At 41.0% G+C, this 22,605-nt stretch overlaps 1 protein-coding gene across 4 annotated transcripts in view; it reads right to left on the bottom strand.

The window, feature by feature from the left end:
• The window catches only part of LOC126870408 (cadherin-99C), a 77,400-nt gene that overhangs the window by 29,875 nt on the left and 24,920 nt on the right, over positions 1–22,605 (bottom strand). For all 4 annotated transcript variants that reach the window (XR_007691323.1, XM_050628089.1, XM_050628088.1 and 1 more), the window contains exon 2: positions 930–1,005. Coding sequence is in view for 3 of the 4 variants with exons in the window: in XM_050628089.1 (XP_050484046.1) it covers positions 930–1,005 (76 nt within the window). In the remaining variant the exon portion in view is untranslated. The remainder of the gene's footprint in view (positions 1–929; positions 1,006–22,605) is intronic.

Genomic DNA, 22,605 nt, shown 5'->3' with positions numbered 1-22,605 from the left:
TATTCGCATCAAAATGTACAAATATTGCATTAGCAAGAAAACGGTTACGGGGGGAAAAAAGGTAAACTTTTTCATAGAGATAGTAGGTCCTTTCAGAAAAATACTTCTTCAGAGCAACATTGCGGAATAGATTTTAAAATAAAATCGCTTTTCTTCGACGGCATTCTTTCTCTTTGAACATGGAATAACTTTTGTCGTGTAAGTACTGCGAACACGCGATTACGTGAATCTTTTAAGCAAAAATAACGCAACGTTCCACGTTTGATATAAAAGATCAAAGTTTAAAAAATACGTTAACCGAGTGTCCGCGAAACCGATATCGAGTGAACTGAAAGAAAATGTCGTATAAACGGTATATAATAATTGTTTACAGTTATCATAGAGAATATATTAATTAAATTATCAATAAATAAATCATTCTGTTTCATAAAACAAGCATTGCCGACATAAAACTGATCAAAGTAGTTTTTTAAGGCTTATTGTTAGTCATATTAACGTGTCCGATGCAGCATTAAGCTATATATAAACTTAAATACCGTCGTAAAGAGAAAGTATTTTCATCGAGTAAACCGACAAAGTGTTTTATTAAAAATCATTGCTTCACCCAAGTCGAAAATTTACATGCGTTCAAAAATATTTCCACTGTGAAATACAACAAGTACTTAAAAACCAAATCCATATAATAAATATTTTATACGATTCTATAAACGGCGAAATATAAATGAAAAAGTAAAAATTGACTGAAACTAATCAACGATCGAATCTCAATCCTTAACTATCGAATAAAAATTGATACAAACGACAAAATGAAAAGTACGTATATATATATAAAGACATATGAAAAAATTTTACTCAAGGTTAAAAATAAAAACGTCGTCCGATAAATATTTGAGTATTGGGAAAAAGAGTAACGATTGAACATTATTTACCAGCTTTCGAAGTGACGTTACGAAGGCATAAAAACACGCAGAGTAAGCAGCAAAACCACGCAGTCGTTGTCCTTGCCTGAAAAAGAAATAATGGGATCTCGATAAATTTCTGGCGTCGAACGATACTTCGATTAACGTGTTGTAAATTGCTCGATACGGTGCATTATTTGTACCCCAAATTGCTTGATTTATAATTTCTGGTTAAATGAAAGATACTTAATTATACGTTAAAGTAACGATAATATCGCCGAAATACTTCTGACACGGATACAAAGTTGACGCAATATCGTTTATGCAATGGTATCGTTTTACGAACAAAAGCTTAATGTTCGTCACTCGAGACGATTTAAGCCTTGAGCTGCTGAAATCCTACGAGAAACAGTTTATCGAATACCAAGCGCGAAATGGCTCGCAAACAGTCAACTTGAATCGTTTCGAAACTGTTAATAACGCGTATTTTATCATCCGCTCCCTCCCGATTGGCTTCGGAAGGAAAACAGCGAAAAAAAATAGCAGCATACGTAGCTGAGACTTACTCGAAGCTCTTCGGAAAGAGTGAAACGCAGAAACTACACAAGGTACACGAGAGAGCAATAATTCAAATCTTCGTGGCAGGAGGTCGTAGAAACTGTATCGTAAAACGTGTAATTAAAACGTTATTATGTAAAGGAGGGACGGAATAGATAGAACAAGGGATGGAAAGAAAGAGAAACGAACGGTCGATTCCTTCTGCAATTGAGATCTACGAATTGTTTCTCTTACGTAAACAAATTTACGCGTGTAACAGATATAGGACGCGTGAGAGGAAAAGAATACTTAACAAGATATAGCGCGAAACTCGCATCCTGTCTCATATCCCCCCTCGGTCACGTTTCCAGGCAGAATTTCATAAGGAACAGGATCAAAAAGAGAACTAACGCTTAGCCTACGTGGGGTCTATGCTAATGCGATATTGATGCACGGTATGTAATAAGGATGTTTGCGGCGCTTATAAACGTGCTGGACGAAGGGAAACAATGTTATCGGTACCGTGTGATCTTCGCCCGCATACATTCGGACCCGAGGTGTTCCCGTCACCTGGACGCGTGCGCGTTCTCATCAAACGTGTCTACACGCTGCAACGCCTCCTCCTCGCCGGACTATCGATAATGGCCAACATTTTGTGGCCAGTTTACCCCTGCCGCCCATCTCTCTCTCTCTCTCTCTCCCTCTCTCTCGTTTCTTTTCCATCTTCTGTCTTTTTCTAATCTTTCATGTACTTGGATGCATGCGATTCAACAGAGCCATGTCACGATTTAAATACCGTCACAGCTCTATCAAGTTGTCACGTAACGACGAGACACGAATATCTGGTATCAGGATAGAAAATATCCTTTTGGAAGCGTGTGTGGATCGCGATCGAACGAGGCTGCCTTACTAAAATACTTTCGGCTGCCTACGATTTTAAGATTGACGCAACGCGAGCGGTAGAAAGTTCATTGAACGAGCAAGATAAGTAGAGGCATGAGTACGTTGCGGCCTTATACGCGTCCGTGGCTTACAACGGCGTGTCTAGTAAAGCTGCTTCGCTAATTTGGCGTCCTACCTTTGTTTACGCGAGTTTCTCGCAAAGAAAAATACCTAGTTAACTAGATACTTTCCATATTTTCCACTTGGCGTACATCCAGTCGCCCCTCTTGCAATGCAAAGTCCAAGTATGCGCCATAATTTTCAAGAATTACACCGTTAAAATCGTTGAGGATGCCAGAAAGGATCGATGAACGAGACAGGCTACGATTCAGTAGCACATAAACATTACCGCCACCGTGTTATTAACATCGTGAGAATAGACAGCAAACTAACAGGATACGAGTATTTCGCGAAGCGTGATAGAAAATTAAAAGGAATAGTTATATTTCGAAGGAACAGCGACTTTTTTTTTGTTGGATCCAAGCCCAGACCGCGGTATTTCCATATTCTATTCACTTATCGATCGCGCTTACCGATCGCATTGCGAGTTTTCAAATTTATTATTTGCTCTATTAGCAATACATTTTTATCGAACTCATCGTGTGGCCTTGTAAACAAAATTTAACACGGTCCAATGCGCGTTCGGTCGGTTTAACTATGAAACGTTACGCTTCGATTATCTCGAACGTTCTTCGATTACCTGAGAATAATTAAAATAATACGAATCCGTACTCCGTACCACTATAGTAACGAGCTCGTAATACGGTATTTAGGCACGTGTTACGTTCGAAATAGAATTTTGCTATACCGCTAATGAGAATAAAATTCATTATCCAAACCGTATGGAATTATTTATTTGCTTGTACGCGGGTCACCGCTATCTCGACGATTATACACGGATACGAGATTTCAATTCGCCGAAAGAATTCTAATCAACTTCTCATACGTGACCATCCCACATTCGCATTTTCAGGCGTTAACGTGTCTCCCGTTCGTTCAACCGCTTTAACGCTATCGGTTTCATCGAATCCTCCCTATTAAAGAGTACATAAGTGTGCGAAGCGAGTTTCGCGGCCACTTTCCTGCGTGGGCGACGAGTTATTACCGAGTTCTGAACGCCTAACGTGAAAACATAGCCCCATCCGCCTCTCTATTATTTATCAAATACTGAGAAAATTCAATACGAATTTTGTTTCCGACAAAAGTCTATTTGCGTGAAATATTCGCGGCTAGGTAATACTGGTCGATGATTATTTTTAGAATATTTCTATTGTATCCTTCTATGAATATCTTAAATTTACCTTGTACCGATCACAGCGCAAATAACAGCGTATACATATTTACATCGATATAAATATGTACGAGCGATATCGCTAAGCTCGTCCCCACTCGATAAACAGGATATAAAGGAGAATCATAGAAATATCAACCAAACGATTCGTTTGCCATCAACGAATAACATGCGTTTATTTACCTTTCTCGATTGTTTTCCTAACATAATCTTTCCTTCCGGCGAAATTATACATTTTCCAATTGATCACGAACGTTGACACGACGAAACTCTATTCTACGCTACCGCCTTAACTAACGTACGCGTTCTCTTTTTTTTTTTTTTTTTCAACGATGTTTAAATCCGATAATTTCACGATAGAGTGTAACAACGATGAATAAACGTATAGCGTTTAAACTTACCGAAACGTTTCGGCACAATGATTCTCCCACCAAATCTGTAGCTTTTTCCTAGTAAAAGTCACGAAAGTCGGGATTACACGATTACGCGATACAGCGACTTCCATTCACAACACGTTTCTACAACAGCAGAATTACTTCACTTTCTACTATCTGCCTTATTAATCGCGAAAGTATGACCGTTTCTCGAACCAGTGCTATCTATGTCGGAAGTAAACCGTGGTAAAATGTCAGGGAACAACTTTTAATAAGATCTCGCACGTTCTAATCCATCTTTCGATACATACCCGCTTGATTTATCGCTCGATACTAACTCGACGCAATGACAAAATATCGATATGCCCAACGAAAAGGTAAATACGTAGGTAAAATTTACGAGTTTTTGGACGGTGTACGATTAAACAACTTGATTCGACGAACAGTCCGACTCTGTGACGCTAATAGAGGAATAGAAATAGATACCAGAGAAGACAGAAGCGAGAAACGTATAAAGACGAACGGGGTAGAAAAGGTGAGAGTCGATCTGAAATGTCAGACGTTAGACGGAGTCAACGTAAGCTCGACGCGAAACAGAAATTTGACGCGAGACAACCGTATACGTAATTCCATTACGATCCATTTTTATACTTTCTCTCGAGGAACGAAACGGCAATTTCTTCGTTCTTTCGTTTCATCCGTTGCTTGCATTTAATCATCTTCCATTGCCATCTCCTATATAAAAATCGTCTTCGAATCTTGCCCTTCTTATCCTTGCTTATCTTTGCATTTCGATGGCACTCTTATCCATGATAAGAAAATAACTTCCAACAAATTATCACATCTTTGCGAAAAATTTATTTCCATAGGTCTGCTTCTACTCGGGAGAATTTGTGGTAGCACTTTTCGTTGGATAAATTTTGGACAAAACGCAGCGTTGAACGATTCCTCGTGATAACACGTTGGTCGATATCGAGGAAAGCTAGTGCAACGTGGCTGGCAGTTTTACAAGGTTGCGATTGCCGAACGTGACTGCAGAAACCGACATAACGCGTATACGGACCGAAACAACGATGTTGCTGTGACTATCGGTCTGCGTAACGTATCGCCGGACGCGTTGTGTGTAATATGCATATCCGAGTCGTCTGTTACACCGAACGGACGAGAACGCACCTGCTCCTCGATGCGAACTACGTGCTCGAAGAATCCTCGCGAACGATTAACCCTGCCCCTTTCTTTCCCTCGCTCTTCCGTTACGAATACATTTGCCGCTAGAAACGATGGACGAGCAAGACGAACGATCCACGTATACGCATGCCGTAGCTAGAACACGGGGTGCGGTAGTTCTGAATCAACGAACTAGCCTCTACTTATCATTTTGAATAATTCTGCGCCTTCTCTCACGTCCGTCTTGTCCCCCTTCGTTTGAATCATTTCCACAGAACCGAGTACTTCAATTCTTGCGTATGTCCAACTTTCTACCAGATACAGTAGCGGACGAAAGATCAAGACGAAATGGAAAAAATAAATAATCGATTTACTTTCCATAAAAAATATAAATACAGTGTTCTGCTTTTGGTAGTAACTAATTGGACATTTGTTTGTACACTTAGAAAAAAATTTCATTTTGATATTTTGCTCGGTAGCTAAGTTATGAAAAAGGAACGAAATCTGTATAATATTTCGTCGGTCAATACATGCCTGCCTTTAAAAATTTATACCAAGCTTGCTTACAAGCCGTTTCTGACCTATTCGCTATATTCGTAGACTTACGATTTGTGCCCTTTCGTTTTCAAGTAAATTCTTTGATTTACCCATAGCCTGTTCCTACCTAAATGAATTTTAAGCAATAAAAGGTACGCTAAACAATGATTTTGACATTCCAGAATCAAAATGTTCGAAAACTGTACTCATACTCGCGTTTTACACAGATCGTTATTTATTTTAAATATGTTATGTTATTTCAAAGTTTGTTTATAATTGTTTGTTTGTTATTTCATGTTTGTAATCCGGTTTACAAATCGTCGTCTTAAACTTTTGTCCGCTACCGTAGATACTACATATAACATATACATATATTTAGAAAAAGATATAGAAGAAATACCGATGTAGACATACGACATACAAATAATGTGTTCTTAAAGTAATCGTTCGAAAACAAAATATATCGTTCCTTGTCAAATTACGTACACCAATTAAAAATTTGGAGCCGATAGTAAACGATATATCTCCATCGACATTATCTATTTAACGTAAAGTAAATGGTACATCGATCCGTTAGATTTTATCTAAATTTCACAGCCTGCGGACATCGTCGATCCTGACGATTCTCCCGGGAAACTGTCGATACGGGATACATTACCAGGGAAGAGAAACGGTGGCCTGGCATAGCGTAGGGAAAGAAGAGTGGAAGTCAACCGGTGATTATTTATCGCTTATTATGATGCGCCAGTGGCCTCGCCAACCGAGCAATCGTGGCAGCCGCGATCGCGATACGGATAACATCGTGGCCACCGCCTACGATTTATTAATTACCGCCTTGCCGATCCCCAGGTTTTATTTAAACCTTGGTGAATAATATATACTCGTACGTAGACGCGACCAAGTGGAAGGAACTGCCAAGTAGATGGCGATTAATCGCGCTTCATCATCGTGGTTCATTTTACTAATATCCGATCGACGAATTCGTCGAATGACGAGGAACGGAGAGCATCTCGGCAATGACTGCTCAAATTGCTCGGCACAGCGTGGAGCAGGCGGCAGTAATAACGCGATAAACGGCCATCTGAACTTACCGTTACTCGGTTAGTTTATGACACCGACAACCGAATCTGAATACGAGTCTGATCTGAAGCGAACAGGTAGGGGGTTTCTGGCGGTGCATCCGAGCATTCGGCGTGCAGTTGCGTTGCACAGTCGATCGCGATAACGTATACCAACGTAATGTAGGTATATTTCTGATTAGTCCACTACCGTATTGCCAACTGTTTCCCCTTGGTTTATACGGTGTCAACGAATTGCAAGCGGCTGCGCGTTATTCGTAGTACAGGTTATTCAGACACGTATTTTACACTGCGCGTATATTTTTATACGAATAGCCAAAAGAAGAGGTTATCGAAGGAGAAGAATTAGAATGCGTAAGAATAAATCTGTGCCACGGCGTGACAGCGAGGCAACGGCGAGAAAAGATGCGATGCGTATGGAAAACGAGAAAGGAGCGACGTAAGGATGGAAAGCGGAAGCGACTCGATTTGCGGGTGTCGTGCTACTAATTAACCGGTATTCGTTACCTGAAATTAGACTAGACGTAAATCGTCCAATCCCTAGCATGTCAACGCGATCGAACGCGATTGAACGCGATTGAACGCGCTCGCGCCGTATCGCATTTTCTTTTCGTCCCTTTCATACCTGCTTTTCTACCGCGAAACAATCTCGTAGCTCACGATAGCGTGAGACTGAAAATCCTGTTCTCCGGGGAATCGCTCTTATTCTTGGGAACAATAGCTCGTCCCCGATTGCGTCTAGCTAACTCGAACGTACCTACTAAGATATCGCGTAATAACCGTACTCGCGTAGACGCCAGTCACCTGGATTCGCGGCTGATTCGTGACCGTTAATTTTTATTGTTCCCGTTGTGATCCTGTTCGCTGCGACAATGCAAGGAAACGGACGACTCTAATTTCCTTTCGTTCTCTCGACACGAGTCTTGGCGCAAGTACCATTCAGAGATTATACGCGTTTGCTCATTTACGGTATCGTGTTACGCCATTGTTTTATTACATTAATTTCTGATCGTAATCGAAAAAAGAAACGGTAACTTTGATTAAATTTTTATCGTGCGACGATCGTACAACGACGATAATACGCGATTCGTATGTTTTCTATTCTAAAGTTATCCGAGTAGTAACTCGAAAGTAATCTTTGATTCGAATCTCGAATAGCAAACCCTAATATAGTTAAGACTACGGATAAAAGGGTTGGCTTTCAACGAGAACGGATTTCTCGTTGAAACAACAAGAAGGAGGTAAGGCAAGCCACCAGGAAATTCTTTAAGTCGACGTTAAATAGGCATTTCCTGCGGAAATGTTCGTCGATGAAATCGAGCCTTCGATGATAGTAATTGAATCTACAGAATCCTCGTAGGTTACGTTAGTCTCCTGATTTCACGTCAACCGTTATTCAACGGAAATTACGACGCGATAGCAAGTTTTCCATTTCATCGCTGTATTCTGCTTCTCTCAAGCGATTGACGAAGGTCTCGCGAATAGAACGCAAAAAGATCGATGCTTCGAGCGAACCCGCGTAAGTGGTACGTTGTTCGCGTTAATTTCAACGTCCTCGGGTTGAGAATTATTTTAAGTAAATGTGCTTGTCTTTGAAAAGAAACGTATCGCTTAGTTAAGTTAGGTAACTCGCGTACGCTTCCGTGCTCCGTCATCCGTTAAAAACATACAACGGGCACGCGATTATCATTCTTAAATTTCATCGCACGGATTTACATCTTATCGTTGCTCGACATGCGGCAACGAATTATTAACGAACACAATGAATACGTATTCATTCAGACTTTCATCCGTCTACGATTGTCGTTACAAAATATTTTTACTAGCATATAGTCGTATAATCGTCATACGCAACGGTGAGTAACACCGCTCTTCATCGATAAATTACGAACGCAATAACGCTGGCAATTACAGCAGAATTCCAAGTAGAAACTCGTCGAGCGAGTATAATCGCGCGATATTCTTCAATTACCACATAAGTACGCGTACTATATGCGCATTTAAATACGCAGCAAGATGAAAGTAAAAGTATAACGTGTGAAAACGAGTTCGTTTACCTTATCACTCCTAGCGACTTAAACACGTCAAACGGCAGACTATCGCGTTTTATCCGAATCGTAGAACCAACTGAACGAACGAAAAATCTGGTATTGCGAAAATCAACGAATACAACGACCATTACGCGGAGGAGCGACGATGTAGGATGCAGGTGACTGCATATAGACTTTCGACCGTGGTGATACACCGCAACAGGAAAGGAGTGCATAACGGTTGGGGGGTGGGGGAGGGGGGGGCAAGGGCAATCACGATGAAAAAGATAAGGGGTGAAAGCCAGTGAATATAGTCCATGTCAGCCCATGTATCTTTACGCCAATATAATCTACAAGCGCAATGTTCTCGCTTAACCAAGTTAAACCTCTGCCTGCTTGCCCATTTTTTCCGTTATACCTTTGCTAACTTTTGTACAACCTGTACTTTTTACTTATGCATATCGGCAAACGGGTAAACTATTAAAATGAAAGCGTACTTTAAAAGCGATATTTTATATTTATTTATCACAAAAGTGGCTCGATACGTTATAAGTTATAAGACGAAAGATTAAACTATCGAACGTTTTCAAATTATTCGACGAAAAGTGAATATTTACCGAAAAACTTGTAGTTGATTTGTCAACAGTTCCTACGAAATATCAAATTAATATTTTATATTATTCCACGAATATAGTCACAATGTTTGCTTCAGAATAAATAATAAATGCGACAGTTGTGCTTCTTTTCTATGTAAGCCCTATTCTAAATTTGCTCGACTTTGATAGTCGCGAGCGCTGATACGTATTCTTAAGATGGATTACCTTTACATAGTTAGTTCATCTTTTTTCTCGTTTTGAGCACGACTATTTTTGATTCGTTTATCGCATACGCGTTGCATTCGCGTGTACGAACGAGAGCAAAATAAGCAGATGCCTGGTTCTACGCGTCCTGTTTTCCAACAAATTTTTAATACGATGCGTCGCGACATCATCTCGATGTCATTGTAATTTCAAAAGGTTAATCGCTCGTAAACCTTCGTAATCTTAGTGTCAGCCGAATCTTTCGTAGCTATTACGAAATCACCTACAACAACACCTTAAACACGGCGTTGTTTTCATCGAATCTTGGCCAACATTTTTCTGTGAGTACATATATATATATATATAGTCAAGTATAGTACATGTCAAGATCGATTCGGAGATATCTATCGGGATTTCATACCGGCTTTCGGTACCTCTTGTAGATACACGAGATCCACATAGACCACCGACTTTCGCTTCCATACAGACTATCGATTGAAACGCAGGGAAGACAACTTGTCTGTCGCTATACGCAAGGCAGCAGATATCTCCGATCAATGGGAATTTACTATCGCTAAGACAAGACCGAATCGCGAGGAAAATACGAGGATCGGGACCGATATCCGATGTCGACCGACAAACTCATTGGTTTCGCTTATACACGTTTTATTATCGTTCTGCTTGAATCGGAAATCGCAAGCGTACTCTTTGTTTTTATCTCCTAAACCGTTTTATCCAATTCTCTTAACCGTTATACGTCTTGTTATATAGAATTCGCTGTTTGCGGTTCCGATAATAAAACTTCCAACTTATGTTACACAGCAACAGAACGCAAGTATCGACGAAAAGGCGAAGTCGACGGAAAAAGCGGATCGACTTTCAGGCTAAGCTGAACGAATCGCACGAATCGGGACGAACGATACGTCGCGTCGCGTCTCGTCGCGATCACATAAATACCCGAGAAACGTCGACAAGTTTATGACACATCTTTCAAGACGAGATGTTCTTTTAGAGATAGGATTTTAGCACCGTATGGAACAGGGCTGTTTTCTCTTACGAATCGTTCGACTAGATCCTAACAACGCGTAGGCTCTCGTGAACTGCATTCGTTCTCTGGTGCACGACCACGCTTCCCGATGCTCGTGCATCGTTCACGATGAAACACACCTGTCGTATACGTCGTGCAACATCCAATCCGCCTACGATTTGCATTGAAACTCTGTTAGACTGGTTTCAGTTTCCGCTACCGTTTGTATAATACAATCGCTTTTCTCCTTTTTTCTTTGCTACTTTGTTCGTTGTTTGCGTAACTCGACTCGTCGATGCTATCCTTGTCCTATCGATTTAAACCGACGCGTCCAAAGAGTGTCGATGCTTGAAATACTCACATACTTACTTAGTCTTACATATACCAATTTACTATTTATATATTATACTACTATGAAACTAATAATCCGACGAGTGATCGAAACGAGGCTTTATCGCTCGATTCGTTGCGATCAATACAAAAGAAATTTGCGTTAGCAACGGCAGAGCACGCGACCGAACGAACATGCGCCACTCGAACAAAGTTGATCGCGATCTTCGTATCTCGCTCGAGTATCGTTTCCGCGACGCGATGCGAAGCGGCCAAGGACCGCTGGTTCGGGCGCGCGTCTAACCACGCGGAAGAGACGCGGCCGCGGATTCCCGCGCCAACCACGTTCGATCGTAACTTAACCCGTTTTTTCTCCCACGACGTTTGCCGACTCGTGCACATTGCGCTCGATAAATCAACACCGGATCGACCAGCGATTCCGCTCGTCGTAACATCTCTGCCATTATGAATCATCGCTCGATAATCTCGATATTTCGAAGTGGTCTGATCGCGTTGCATGCGCGATTCTAACGACGAAATTTTCCTACAACAGGTACAAGTTTCCAACTTCCGACGGAATAAAAACGTCTGCGCACGCGATTCGATCGCGACACGACGGACACGAGGTCATTTTTTCTCCGTTCGCCGCTAACAAAATCGATTTCGATCCCTCTCGCTCGCGAGTAACCTCGGATATCTCGCCACGGCACCAATCACGATTTATGTACCGAGACTCGGCGAAATGGGTGCACCTATACCCACGTTATTTATGCCAACTTCGCATATCTGCTTGCTCGTAAATAAGTATAACGAAACGTACATGCGAGTACAATTCACTTAAGCGCGACATCGCACTGGTTTCCACTGGACGCGGCTATCAACTAAGGGAATGTCTTGTTAATTTATCGTTCGTTGCGAATCCGAGCGGTAGTTTATACAACGAAACGACGCATATCGAATTCGTAGCCGATCGATTCTGCGATCGAACGAGTCTTTCCGCGTATCGATTCGACCGTGTCTACAAAAGTGCTATCTTCAAAAAAATGTACAGGTACGAAATCCAATGTCGCGCAAGTTTCATTCTTTTCATGTCGCTACGAGTTTCATGTTCTTTTAAAAGTTCCTTCTTAACGTTGATATCTAACATTTTTCTATTAGACAGTCGTCTATCCATTAGGCTCGAACAAATTTTACTCGAAACAGAAATTGCTGTCTAATAGAATAAAATTTCGCGCGATAAAAAAAGCTGAAATTTACGAGGTAAGTTAAAAAAAAAATGGTCTAAGGGAATACTTGGACGAACAAAGGTAAAAAAATAAAGAAAAGTATCGGCTGTGGATTCTCGTTGGCTCCACGATACTCTTTGTGCGACGCGTAATACCGGTTCAAAGATGCATGCAAAGGTTTCTCTTCCAAAGTCTCAAAGAACCAATGAACAGATCGCAGAGAGTCGTAAAGACTTGGTTTTAATACTCGCGAGGCAACCAAGAACATCGAAGAAGGTACAACGACCATTTCTGCACCGAGTTCGCGTTGTTCCTCCAACATCCGTTCACACGAGTTTCGTTTTAGTTAAAAAGGATATGAAAACGTATGTTAGAAAAGGGGAAGGGGTGAAGCGGGGGGAAATGACAACGTAAAAGCTGCCTTTGGATATTTGATATTCTTCTTAACGGAAACCTAGCCCAAACCTTGACATATTAATCTTTTATAGTAACTAACGTCTTGCTTCTGTTCCACTACATTCGATCGTAAAAACCAGAAAACTCCTTTCTCTTGTACCTAAAAACATTAACATACCTTTCTTTTTTATTCATAAACATTGACATTCGAGGTGGCGTCTCGATGGAATTCCAGTGGAATTATTAGAACGACCAAAGGTGCTGTTGTTCTTCTTACGTCTGTGAAGATTTGCTTTTAATAGTCGTGCAGGGTCGAAATATTTGGATGGTTGGATTGTATCTCACTTATCTCCGGCAGGAAGCCCGAAGCACCGTTTGCTCGTCGGGTTTCCCCTTAATGGGCATAAAAGTGTACTTTACTGCCAGTCGTATGGGGATACCTATAATCTTAATATTTCTTTTATGCATCCCACGGAAATTGCGTCTATAGAAATGTTTAGTACTTCCTACAAACACGATACACATACATTTGAAATCTTTCGCTTTCATATAGGTGTTCTATGAATCGTATAACGGTACAACTAGCTAGATCAATCAGAAAGATTAATTCGTTTTTGACAAATATTTTATTTGTAACTACATATCTGCATTCCCTGAAATCGTTGATAGTAACGAATAATTTTTAAAAATAAATAAATAATACTAAATAATACGATGACGATACGCTTCGATGTACATACATATTGCATTCTTCTACTTTAAATACTTCAATTATTATTCTCTCTATTATAACGATCGTAGACATACGAAATTTCGTACAACCAAGTGCCAAGTGTTTACGCGACGAAATTATTTATCGCTAAAAATTGTGAAACTTGGACCGATACGATAAACGGTGAACATATAGCTTCTAAAATACACAGCAAATACGAGCTGCCTAGGCTTGAATAAGAACTTTCACCTTTGTCGGGGTTTTACGCAATTTAGACAATTTAGTCAAAGACGTACTGGTACAAAGCAATATTAGATTCTAGTAGAATCATCCTACACCCGATGTAGACGACGAGATCACCATCGAGAGAACCATCGAGGAAAAACGCCAATGGTCCAATTCATCGAACGTATAGATAAAGATGAAAATCTTTTTAGCAGATGTACTATCTTTGACAATGTTTATCAAGCGTAAGAATTTTTCAACAATTTTTGTTCGACATATCGTTTCGTAATTTCGGATCTATGCCACGGTATTTGACAACCTTGTTCCTTTCATCCGTTTACTATTTCCACGACAAATATTACACCGTTGAATAGCTTCGCCTTTCTTATGTCTACGAGTTCGGAAATAGCAAAGCGTTCGAAACAAAGCCACAAAAGTTTTCTGAAAAGCATGCGCGATGGCTGTGCACCGTTCGATCCACTACGAGAATTTGAATTGAACGCAATAACTTGACGAAATAAATAATAAAATAACGAAACCTTGAAAACGTGGCAAGTAGCAACCGTTCGATGTATCTTGATTAATAACTAGGAAACTATGACGCGTACAGCCCGAATACTCCATTCCCATGCCATGAGAACGCGATAAATTATAATATACCATGCGGAACGAGTACAGCTAGGTTGCGAGGAAATCCTTTTCGACAGCAAAGCGTTTCTGATCGTTCGGATGTTCGAGATACGATCGACTGCGATACTCCATCGTGCTCCACACGCCGAACAAATATGTATATCCAAGGGATTGTTCGACTTTCGATTTTATTCCAGATTTCCTGTTCCTATGGATAAACAGTTGCGAATCTATTCTTTCTTATTTAATTCTACGTCTATCCGATTTGAATTCGAGACAAGGACGATCGACTTTCGATGTACCGTCTTCCTCGAGCAAAGGAACCGTGTTGCACGCACGCTGCTACTCGAGCAGCGACTTTCGATAAACGTTCGATCCGAACAGATCGCGCAATCAGCGAATACTCGTTCGCGTGTCCACATTTCCCTCCACAAAACTGATAATTACGTTATAAAGAGACGCTCTCAAAGTGCTATAAAGGGCCGAACAAAACACTAAAAATATCTCGATAAAGGCGCGCTCGATTTCTTTTCCGCATTGCATCGCCGCTTTACGCAGTCGTTGGGCATTTCTCACGAGCGCTAGCGTGCGTATTTACTGTCTGCGTATCGATAAGAATTCTTCTTATCCATGTAAATACGATCGTGCAAGCTATTTTACATAGGTAAAGATAGCTAAGTGTAGATAGATGGATTAATAGTTGTCTTTCGGGTAATATGCGCAGGAATGTCCTGAAATCGATCGTAACAACGGTAAAAATTGCTGCATATATGTTTATATAATTATAGTCGTATCTATAATCATATCGATAGAGACTACCGAAATGAATTATCATCGTTTTTCCGAACACGTAGAAGATTTAAAAGTAGAAGTTCGTCTATTTTCTGACATTTTTGTCTCTAGAGAAAACGAACAAAAACTTAATAAATAAATGACAGCGAACATACGACTCGAGAAGCGTATCTACGACAAAGTAGTCGTCTCGTAAAATCATTATTAATTAACTACATACGGTTTCGCCGTAGTAGCGTGTAATGAGTACAAGGTTCGTGCTATTAGCCGTCATAAATAATAAGTAAACGCCAAGTAGCTCGAGTACAGAGAAAATGAGAGGGAGAAGGAGGAAACTTAAGAGCGGGACGATTATTAACGACCAATTTTCCACCCCCAAGAAACTTTGCTTTAAAAAAAGAAATATTAACGAACACATGATCGACGTAATACCGTACCTATTTACATAACGTTAACTCTGCGTTGCGTCTCTAGTAATAAAACATCGGTAGATGCTACTGAAGCTATTCTATTACGACACGCTAGAGATACACCAAAACTGTTTCGTTACTCGCGTGTATACGAGCGCGAGCGAAACGAAAAGAAAGAAGGAAAACAAGCTGGTAAATTCTTCCGTAGTTTATTCGAAACGCTTCGATTCTACCTTTGTGTCAATGTGAAACGTTATGGTCCATAAACCTTGGCGAACGTTCACGCGTTATTCCGCCACATGATATAAACGGCATTCCCTCAGCTGCCTTTGAAACAGCGAAGTAAAATAGCATATAAAAGTTCGAGCTACGATGATCGGAATAAATATATAGGATCATCGGTCGATGTTCGCGGCATAACAATTTCAGCACCGAAAAAAAAAAAACGAGAGACAACGGGGTTGCCGGTCGACCAAGATGGTCGAGGTTTCCCTTGGATGCACAAGGAATTCCTATTTTAAACTGTCCCATCGATGAGCGTCACAGCGCCGCAGCGAATTCACCGAACGTATTTTGATCGGGTAGTATACACGTATACACGGACTCGAAGGGAACTAGTTTTTGAATTTTTTCCCAGCATCGCTCCGTGATTGCATGCCTCTACGAGTCGCTGGAACGAACGTTAGCGTCTCTGTATCAAAGATGATACGTATAAAAGCATCGGAACAATATTGTCGTGCATCCGTTTATACGAAGAACATGTGGGTGTCGTCGTGCTAGAGTGCTTCTTTCCCTCCGTCGAACGTTTGAAATTTTATAACATCGTTTCGCACGATTAACTGGCAGCGAGAAATACGAAAGATTTTCATCGAGAGCTACCAACCATATCCTTATCAACATTTTTCTCCTCCTATTTATTTCCAACGAAACGAAAATTCTTCAAATACTTGAAATAGCGTTTCGCGTACGCGATAAAATCGATTCTCTCGGTATTTTTCTTTTTTTTTTTTTTTTTTCAAAATTTATAAAATCGTAAATACCGTAGAGTTAAGTAATAAAATTCAGCTTCTATACCGTTTCGGTACAAGTACGTAACAATTTTCTCTCTACTTCTCTCTCTAAAGATCTCTAATACTTAGCATAAGCTTTCTGCAAAACTTGTACGAATAGCCTGTTCATATGTAACTTGAGAATCTTACTGTCGCAGCCGAGATTTGACAGACAAACCGACAATCTCACAGTTATTGTTCCAATCGTAAATCTGATTCTCGTTGAGTTCGTCGCGTTAACCGAGCAGAGCTAAACCTCCGTATTACCGCTCTCGGTTAGCAAACGTAAGCAACTAACTACGCGTACGACCGATTTCCGATTAAAGTTAACAAGTTCTATACCACAGATACGTGATACGTGATACGTAATCGAAAAAATGGAACTCTAGGGCATTTCCGATGGAATCGACCACGGCAATCCCCGACGAATGGCTAACAGATCTGAAACATGTTACTGCGTGACCGTAGGCGGCAAAGGATTCGCTTTATATAGACGTGTAGTATCGCCGATGATTCTAGCCACCACATTGATAGATCGTTTTATGGTTGAAGAATGGAGTAACCGTTTCGATAAATATTCGTAGGGATGTGTTCCATTCTATTCAAACCGGAACCGTATATAGCAATTATTCTTTCCTTTCTTGACGTTGTCAGTCAACCAGCTCGTAACGTTTATGGCGAGATAATACACGTTACCCGATAATAATTGATCGATCTCGCTTCTATATCTTTCGTGTAGATTAAGGAAAACACGGTGAATCGACGAGCCAATGAGCGTCGATTTATCGCACTTTGTGTTCGGCAAAACGATTCATGGAACGTGGGGGCGCATCGATTTTCTCCATAACGTTCGTCGATCTGAACGATTACGTACGGTTAAGAGAGACGATAAGCTAATCTTCGATCGAATATAAGTATACATTTGAAGAGATTCAGACGTCAACAAGAGTAATAAAACCTCGTATGTAAGAAGCGTGCAAGGAAAGCGTCCGATCGCGAGTATTAAACAGCTGGATAGATTTTCATAATAATAATAATAGGAGAGGGATTTTTAAATCGAGAACGGCGATATAAAAGCGATATGATATAAAAGGAAAGAGCGATATTGTTGTTGGACAGAAATCGAGTCATCGCATAGCAGCGTTAAGCCAAGAGAGATAGGATAAGTCGAGACTCCAATTCCAAATTCCGCGTTACAATATGTAGGATTTCAAGCAAAGATCTATACTAGCAGTCGGTACCACGGTCACGACTTCCGCGTTTTCAGCAGGGCAATTCGTGCTTGCTTCGCGATTCGTTCGAGTCACCGAGGTTTCACCGACATCGATCTTCCTGCTGGTCATGGATAAGCGTGTAACTGTGTTCGGGCTTCTTCAAACGTAGAAGGAGCACCAACGCGAATCGATGGGCTAGTAAAACGCCTCGCGACGGGAGAGCAATTAAACGATCGATTTATGGTTCCCGCCAATCGTTACACGCCAGGTACCTGTTAGGTTAGCTCGTTGATAACGTTCCAGCGGCGCATACTTAGGCATCTCATTGTACCAAGTACCTGTTGGATACCTACTACGAGACGTACATGTCCATCCAGATCTCTGACTAACGCGAACACTGTACACCTGTATGAAACTGATCGCGAACCTTTCACAACCACCGTACAACCAGCCTATTTTCCAGCACATACGAGTCGCAGTCGTGAAACGCTTTCGAAAACGCGTATGAGAAGCACGCGTTTTTCATAAATGATCGATAACATGGCGAGTCATTTGTTAATTTCGTTAAAAATGCCTGTTAGAATATCTTTTTTCTATACCTTCGTGACAATTTAACAAACATCCTTAATAATAAATATGCTAATAGTAATAATATTCCAAGAAAATTGAGTAACTTTCCTATGGCGAACAATTTTGCAAACTAAAAAGTTCATTTTCGACGGTTCATTTTTACGTTACAGCTATCGACCAATTGTAAGTCACCGAATGTTGCCCGATTTTCAAATTACCGCCATTCACTGTAAATATAGACGCATCCAAGTAGTAAACGCATCCGATGTATGTATCATACCTGGTACGCGTATCGAAATACTAGTACACGCTCATTGATAGATATGTACCACCGATTCAAGCCACGTAGCTTATGTCATGAAAACCGGATTCGAACGACGCACAGCCGCGCTCCGTTAATCAGAAGTACCCTTTTACATAATGCTTTCTGTCCGATCTCTCTACGATCTAAGAGTATATCCGAGAAATAATAAAAAAAGTCCCATCTATCGCAATAATTAAAAACATTTCAAAGCGAGATAAACTGCTATGACAAAGACAGGAGAAGGGACGAAGAAAATTAATCATGGGTTACCAATCTCGTTGACAGTTATAATCACGATCGATATTCCGTATATTTTCTGTAAGATACATATCCGATCTCTCGCATAAATTTCTAATCAGTACATATGTTATCCTATATCGAACAAACACGCGAAAGAGTAGTAACCTTTGATTTCCTCATCCTGTATTTTATTTCATTTATTTAATTCATTTTATCTATCTGTACGCCTTATATTATTTTCCTCGTTCTCTAAACCACGACGATTAATTAACCTATGAACTAAAACAAAGTACACAAATGTTATACCTTATAGAATAACTATTGCAAGTTTTTAATCGACCTACTCTTTTTTACAATGGAATCAAACTCGAAGAATTTGAAGCGATCGATATAGATACGTTTCTCGATATACTTTCCCTGCCGCGAAACTACAGGTTCTACTGAGATTTCAGTTGTATTTATCAAAATTATCAGTACAAAATAATTACACGTCTTACGATTATTATTATTACGCTGTACGATGCCAGAGTACCGAATGAAGGAAAATGGCACGAACGCGGCTTTGTTAACAGATTTTCGAGTTCCCTTCGAGAATCAATAACGTCATCGGTGAAAAGCTAGCAAGTTTGCTCGCGAGATTCGCGACAACGGAAATTGGCAATAGCGGCTTGCCTTTGCGCAGCGACGAAGAACGTTTCAATCGGCGTGTAAAGTGGACGGCCGTCAGTCAACCGAGTCAACAGCGTATAATTGGAATCGAGCGGAGCGAACAGTGACCGTGCGCAAAGACCAAACCGAGTAATTACGAAACATCGCCACGCTTTCGATAGAAACTGGAAACCAGCGCAGCGGCTCCACTCGGTTCGAATCGACGCGATCGCTCGTAACGTGACTGTGTCGTCGCGTCCCGCGTAAGCAAGCATGTACACAAGAGTTGCGTGTGCAGTGCATGCATGCACGAACGACCGATCGACCGAGCCACAGCCCCCGGGAAGATAGAAGGCATCTTCTCGAACACGACCCACCTTTCCATTTTCTTTAAGGACACCGTTTCTCGTACGCCCGAGCAAACCAGTTCTAAGCGTATGCACGCGATACTCGTCTCTGGACGCGAGCCATTCGAGTGCCATCTTACGCTCTGGTCGCGGCCAGAACCAAACCTGCGCCTCTGAGTCTCTACTGCCTCTTTTTCTACCTCTTGTTCGAGAAACGTTAAGCCGCCGTATTTTTGCGCTTGAAATATGAAGCACGAATGCCGACCGGTTCGTGTATACAGGGTGAGGCACTTGAAATCTTTCCTTTCATCATACCTTATCGTCTTTGGAGGAAAATGGGCCGGAATAAAGTTTTTTTCACATTTCCTCGCATTTTTCCTTTTCTCTTTTCATTTCTGTATGTACAAACGTACATATATCGGAACACTTTTATATACATACATATCTTGTCCATTTTTACGACCGGATTATTGCGATATCACTGATGCTGGCCGGTGATTTCCAACGTCTCGTTCTCTACTCTATACGCATGCTTCGCACCACTCGATTGCCTTCGATTAAACGTTAAACAGTAATCGATAAGTAATGATAAAAATCAAATTAAACGATACGTATAGAAAATAGGTAGAAATACCAAAATAATTCATTTAAAGTATCAAATATCATAAGAAACAAAGTAAATTCACTTTTCTGTGCAACAACTTCGACTACAGACGTTACATCTGCATCTACCAATTTACCGGTGAAATAAAATTGTTACGCCCGTATTGTCTCCTGCAATTCTCACGGAATTGCGCGAGTGACCTGGATTCATGGTTTGCGTTTAAGCCGTGACGAAACCCGGCGTAATGAGACCACAATATCGTGGTGGTCCACCGTGTGCACGTTAACCCGTAATCCGTGCAACATGCATAAAACTGTCCTCCTAATCCTAATAATAAACATCATAATCCTAAATCGCAAGCTTAATCGGCAACTTGATAACGTTGAAACTGTTTGATATTTTGTTCCTACTGAAAATCAAAGTACGTTAGTCTTGGAGACAAAAATAAAATTGAATTGAATTTACCGTCGATCGTTCCCACTCGTAACTTCCTTCTTGACTAAGAAATTTGCCACTGATCGTGCCATCGAACAATTCCTTTATCGAGCTACTAGACATTTGAGCGGCATCTTTTGCCGCAAAGGACTCGATGAATAGAAAATAAAATCCGACGCACAAAAGGAAATCTATTCGATCGATAACAGACAAACTACGAAACCTTGAAAGATGAACGAAGCCAGCAACGACCATCCACGATTGTGATCGCCGTTTCAACGATCCAAAACGATGAAAAGAACGATGCGATATCAAAGGTCGCGACTGCCACCGTGATCGACAAAGTCGCGTCGACGCGAATGCCAACAGCACCGTAAAACATCCGTCCGGCATACGATCGTCCGGCATAATCTTCATAAATCATATGTATTTATACGACGTAATTTTTCCAAGATATTTTCTCGAGAACTTGGTCGCTTAACATTGAAAACCTTTTACAAAGACCGAAATGGAACGACTTTCGATTTGACGAATATAATCGAACGTCCTAGCCAAAATCATACCAATCATGGACACGTTGATTCAACGTTATCCTAAAAAAAAGGAAAAAAGAAAGAAAGAAAAAGCGCCTTTTCTATTTATCATTTGCGAATATCTAACAAACTATTTTTCAGAAACTACGTAAAGCGATTACGTGCTATAAAAATACAAAGCGTTTCGTAATTCGATAAGCTCTCATAATACACGGAGAGGGACAGTTACTATATGCCGGCGTGAAACTCTCGATCGGTGGTAAGAAGCGAAGCGAATAAAAATCCGCCGAGCATCCAAACGTGTTCCTTTTCCATTCATCTTGGTAACGAGGTCCGTTCGATTTTGCCCACGCACCTGCAATTCTCGCCCGCGCATACAGAACGAGGGCATGCATAGTGTTTCGCGATGACGACAGCTACGCGTTATACTCGTACGACGTTGATCTCTCGACAAGATAAAAGATGCATCCTTTTCTTTCACGCACCGTACTTACATTCTTCGTGATATATACGCTTCTCTAGCGAGTGGTCCCGAGTGCTTCGCGATAATACGCACTAGAAAGAGAAGAGTTGGGTCGGAACTCGGGGCTATCGGACCAACATTGCAAAGCATTTATTACGCGTACGGAGTAATCGCCGACCTTTTACGGTAGATGCTTCTACGCAGCGATCCAAAGTCCACGAACGCAAACGTACGGACGAATTGTCCGAAAAACTTTACTCGGAAAGTAATCATTTAATTTTAAAAAAGACTGCATCTCCATCTCCATTTCCTCGTTTGGTATCAATTCATAACTAATATATCGGAAAGTGATATTTACGCAACGATACCGAGTACCTTTTACTCCCGTTACAAAACACAGCTCATTACCTAACGGCTTGTCCGTTGAAAGAACAATAGCAACTGAAACCGGGAGGATTTCGACAGCTCGTAATTACATATAGATGGACCGTGTGAAAATTCGTTACGAGTGATAGCGATATTTGTGGAATTCGATGTCGAGGGTTGAAAGCGAAGGAACGAGGAAACCGTTGCACGAAACACGCGCGAGTTTATCGTTCTTCTCGCGAGAGCAGCGCGTTGATGGAATTTTACGACGCAAAATTCCAGCCGTCCTCGCTTTCCCGTCAGAACTTACGCGATACGGCGGCATTCGCACGCGCAGAAACACCACGAAGCGACACGACACGACGCGATGCCACGCAACCGGCGATTATCTTCGTGTGTGGTTTACGATATCATCCATTCGAAGGGAT

Source organism: Bombus huntii, chromosome 10 (genome assembly GCF_024542735.1).
Source record: "Bombus huntii isolate Logan2020A chromosome 10, iyBomHunt1.1, whole genome shotgun sequence".
Lineage (NCBI taxonomy): Eukaryota > Metazoa > Arthropoda > Insecta > Hymenoptera > Apidae > Bombus > Bombus huntii.
Note: the sequence above shows the minus strand (reverse complement) of the source record. Positions and strands in the feature narration are given on the sequence as shown.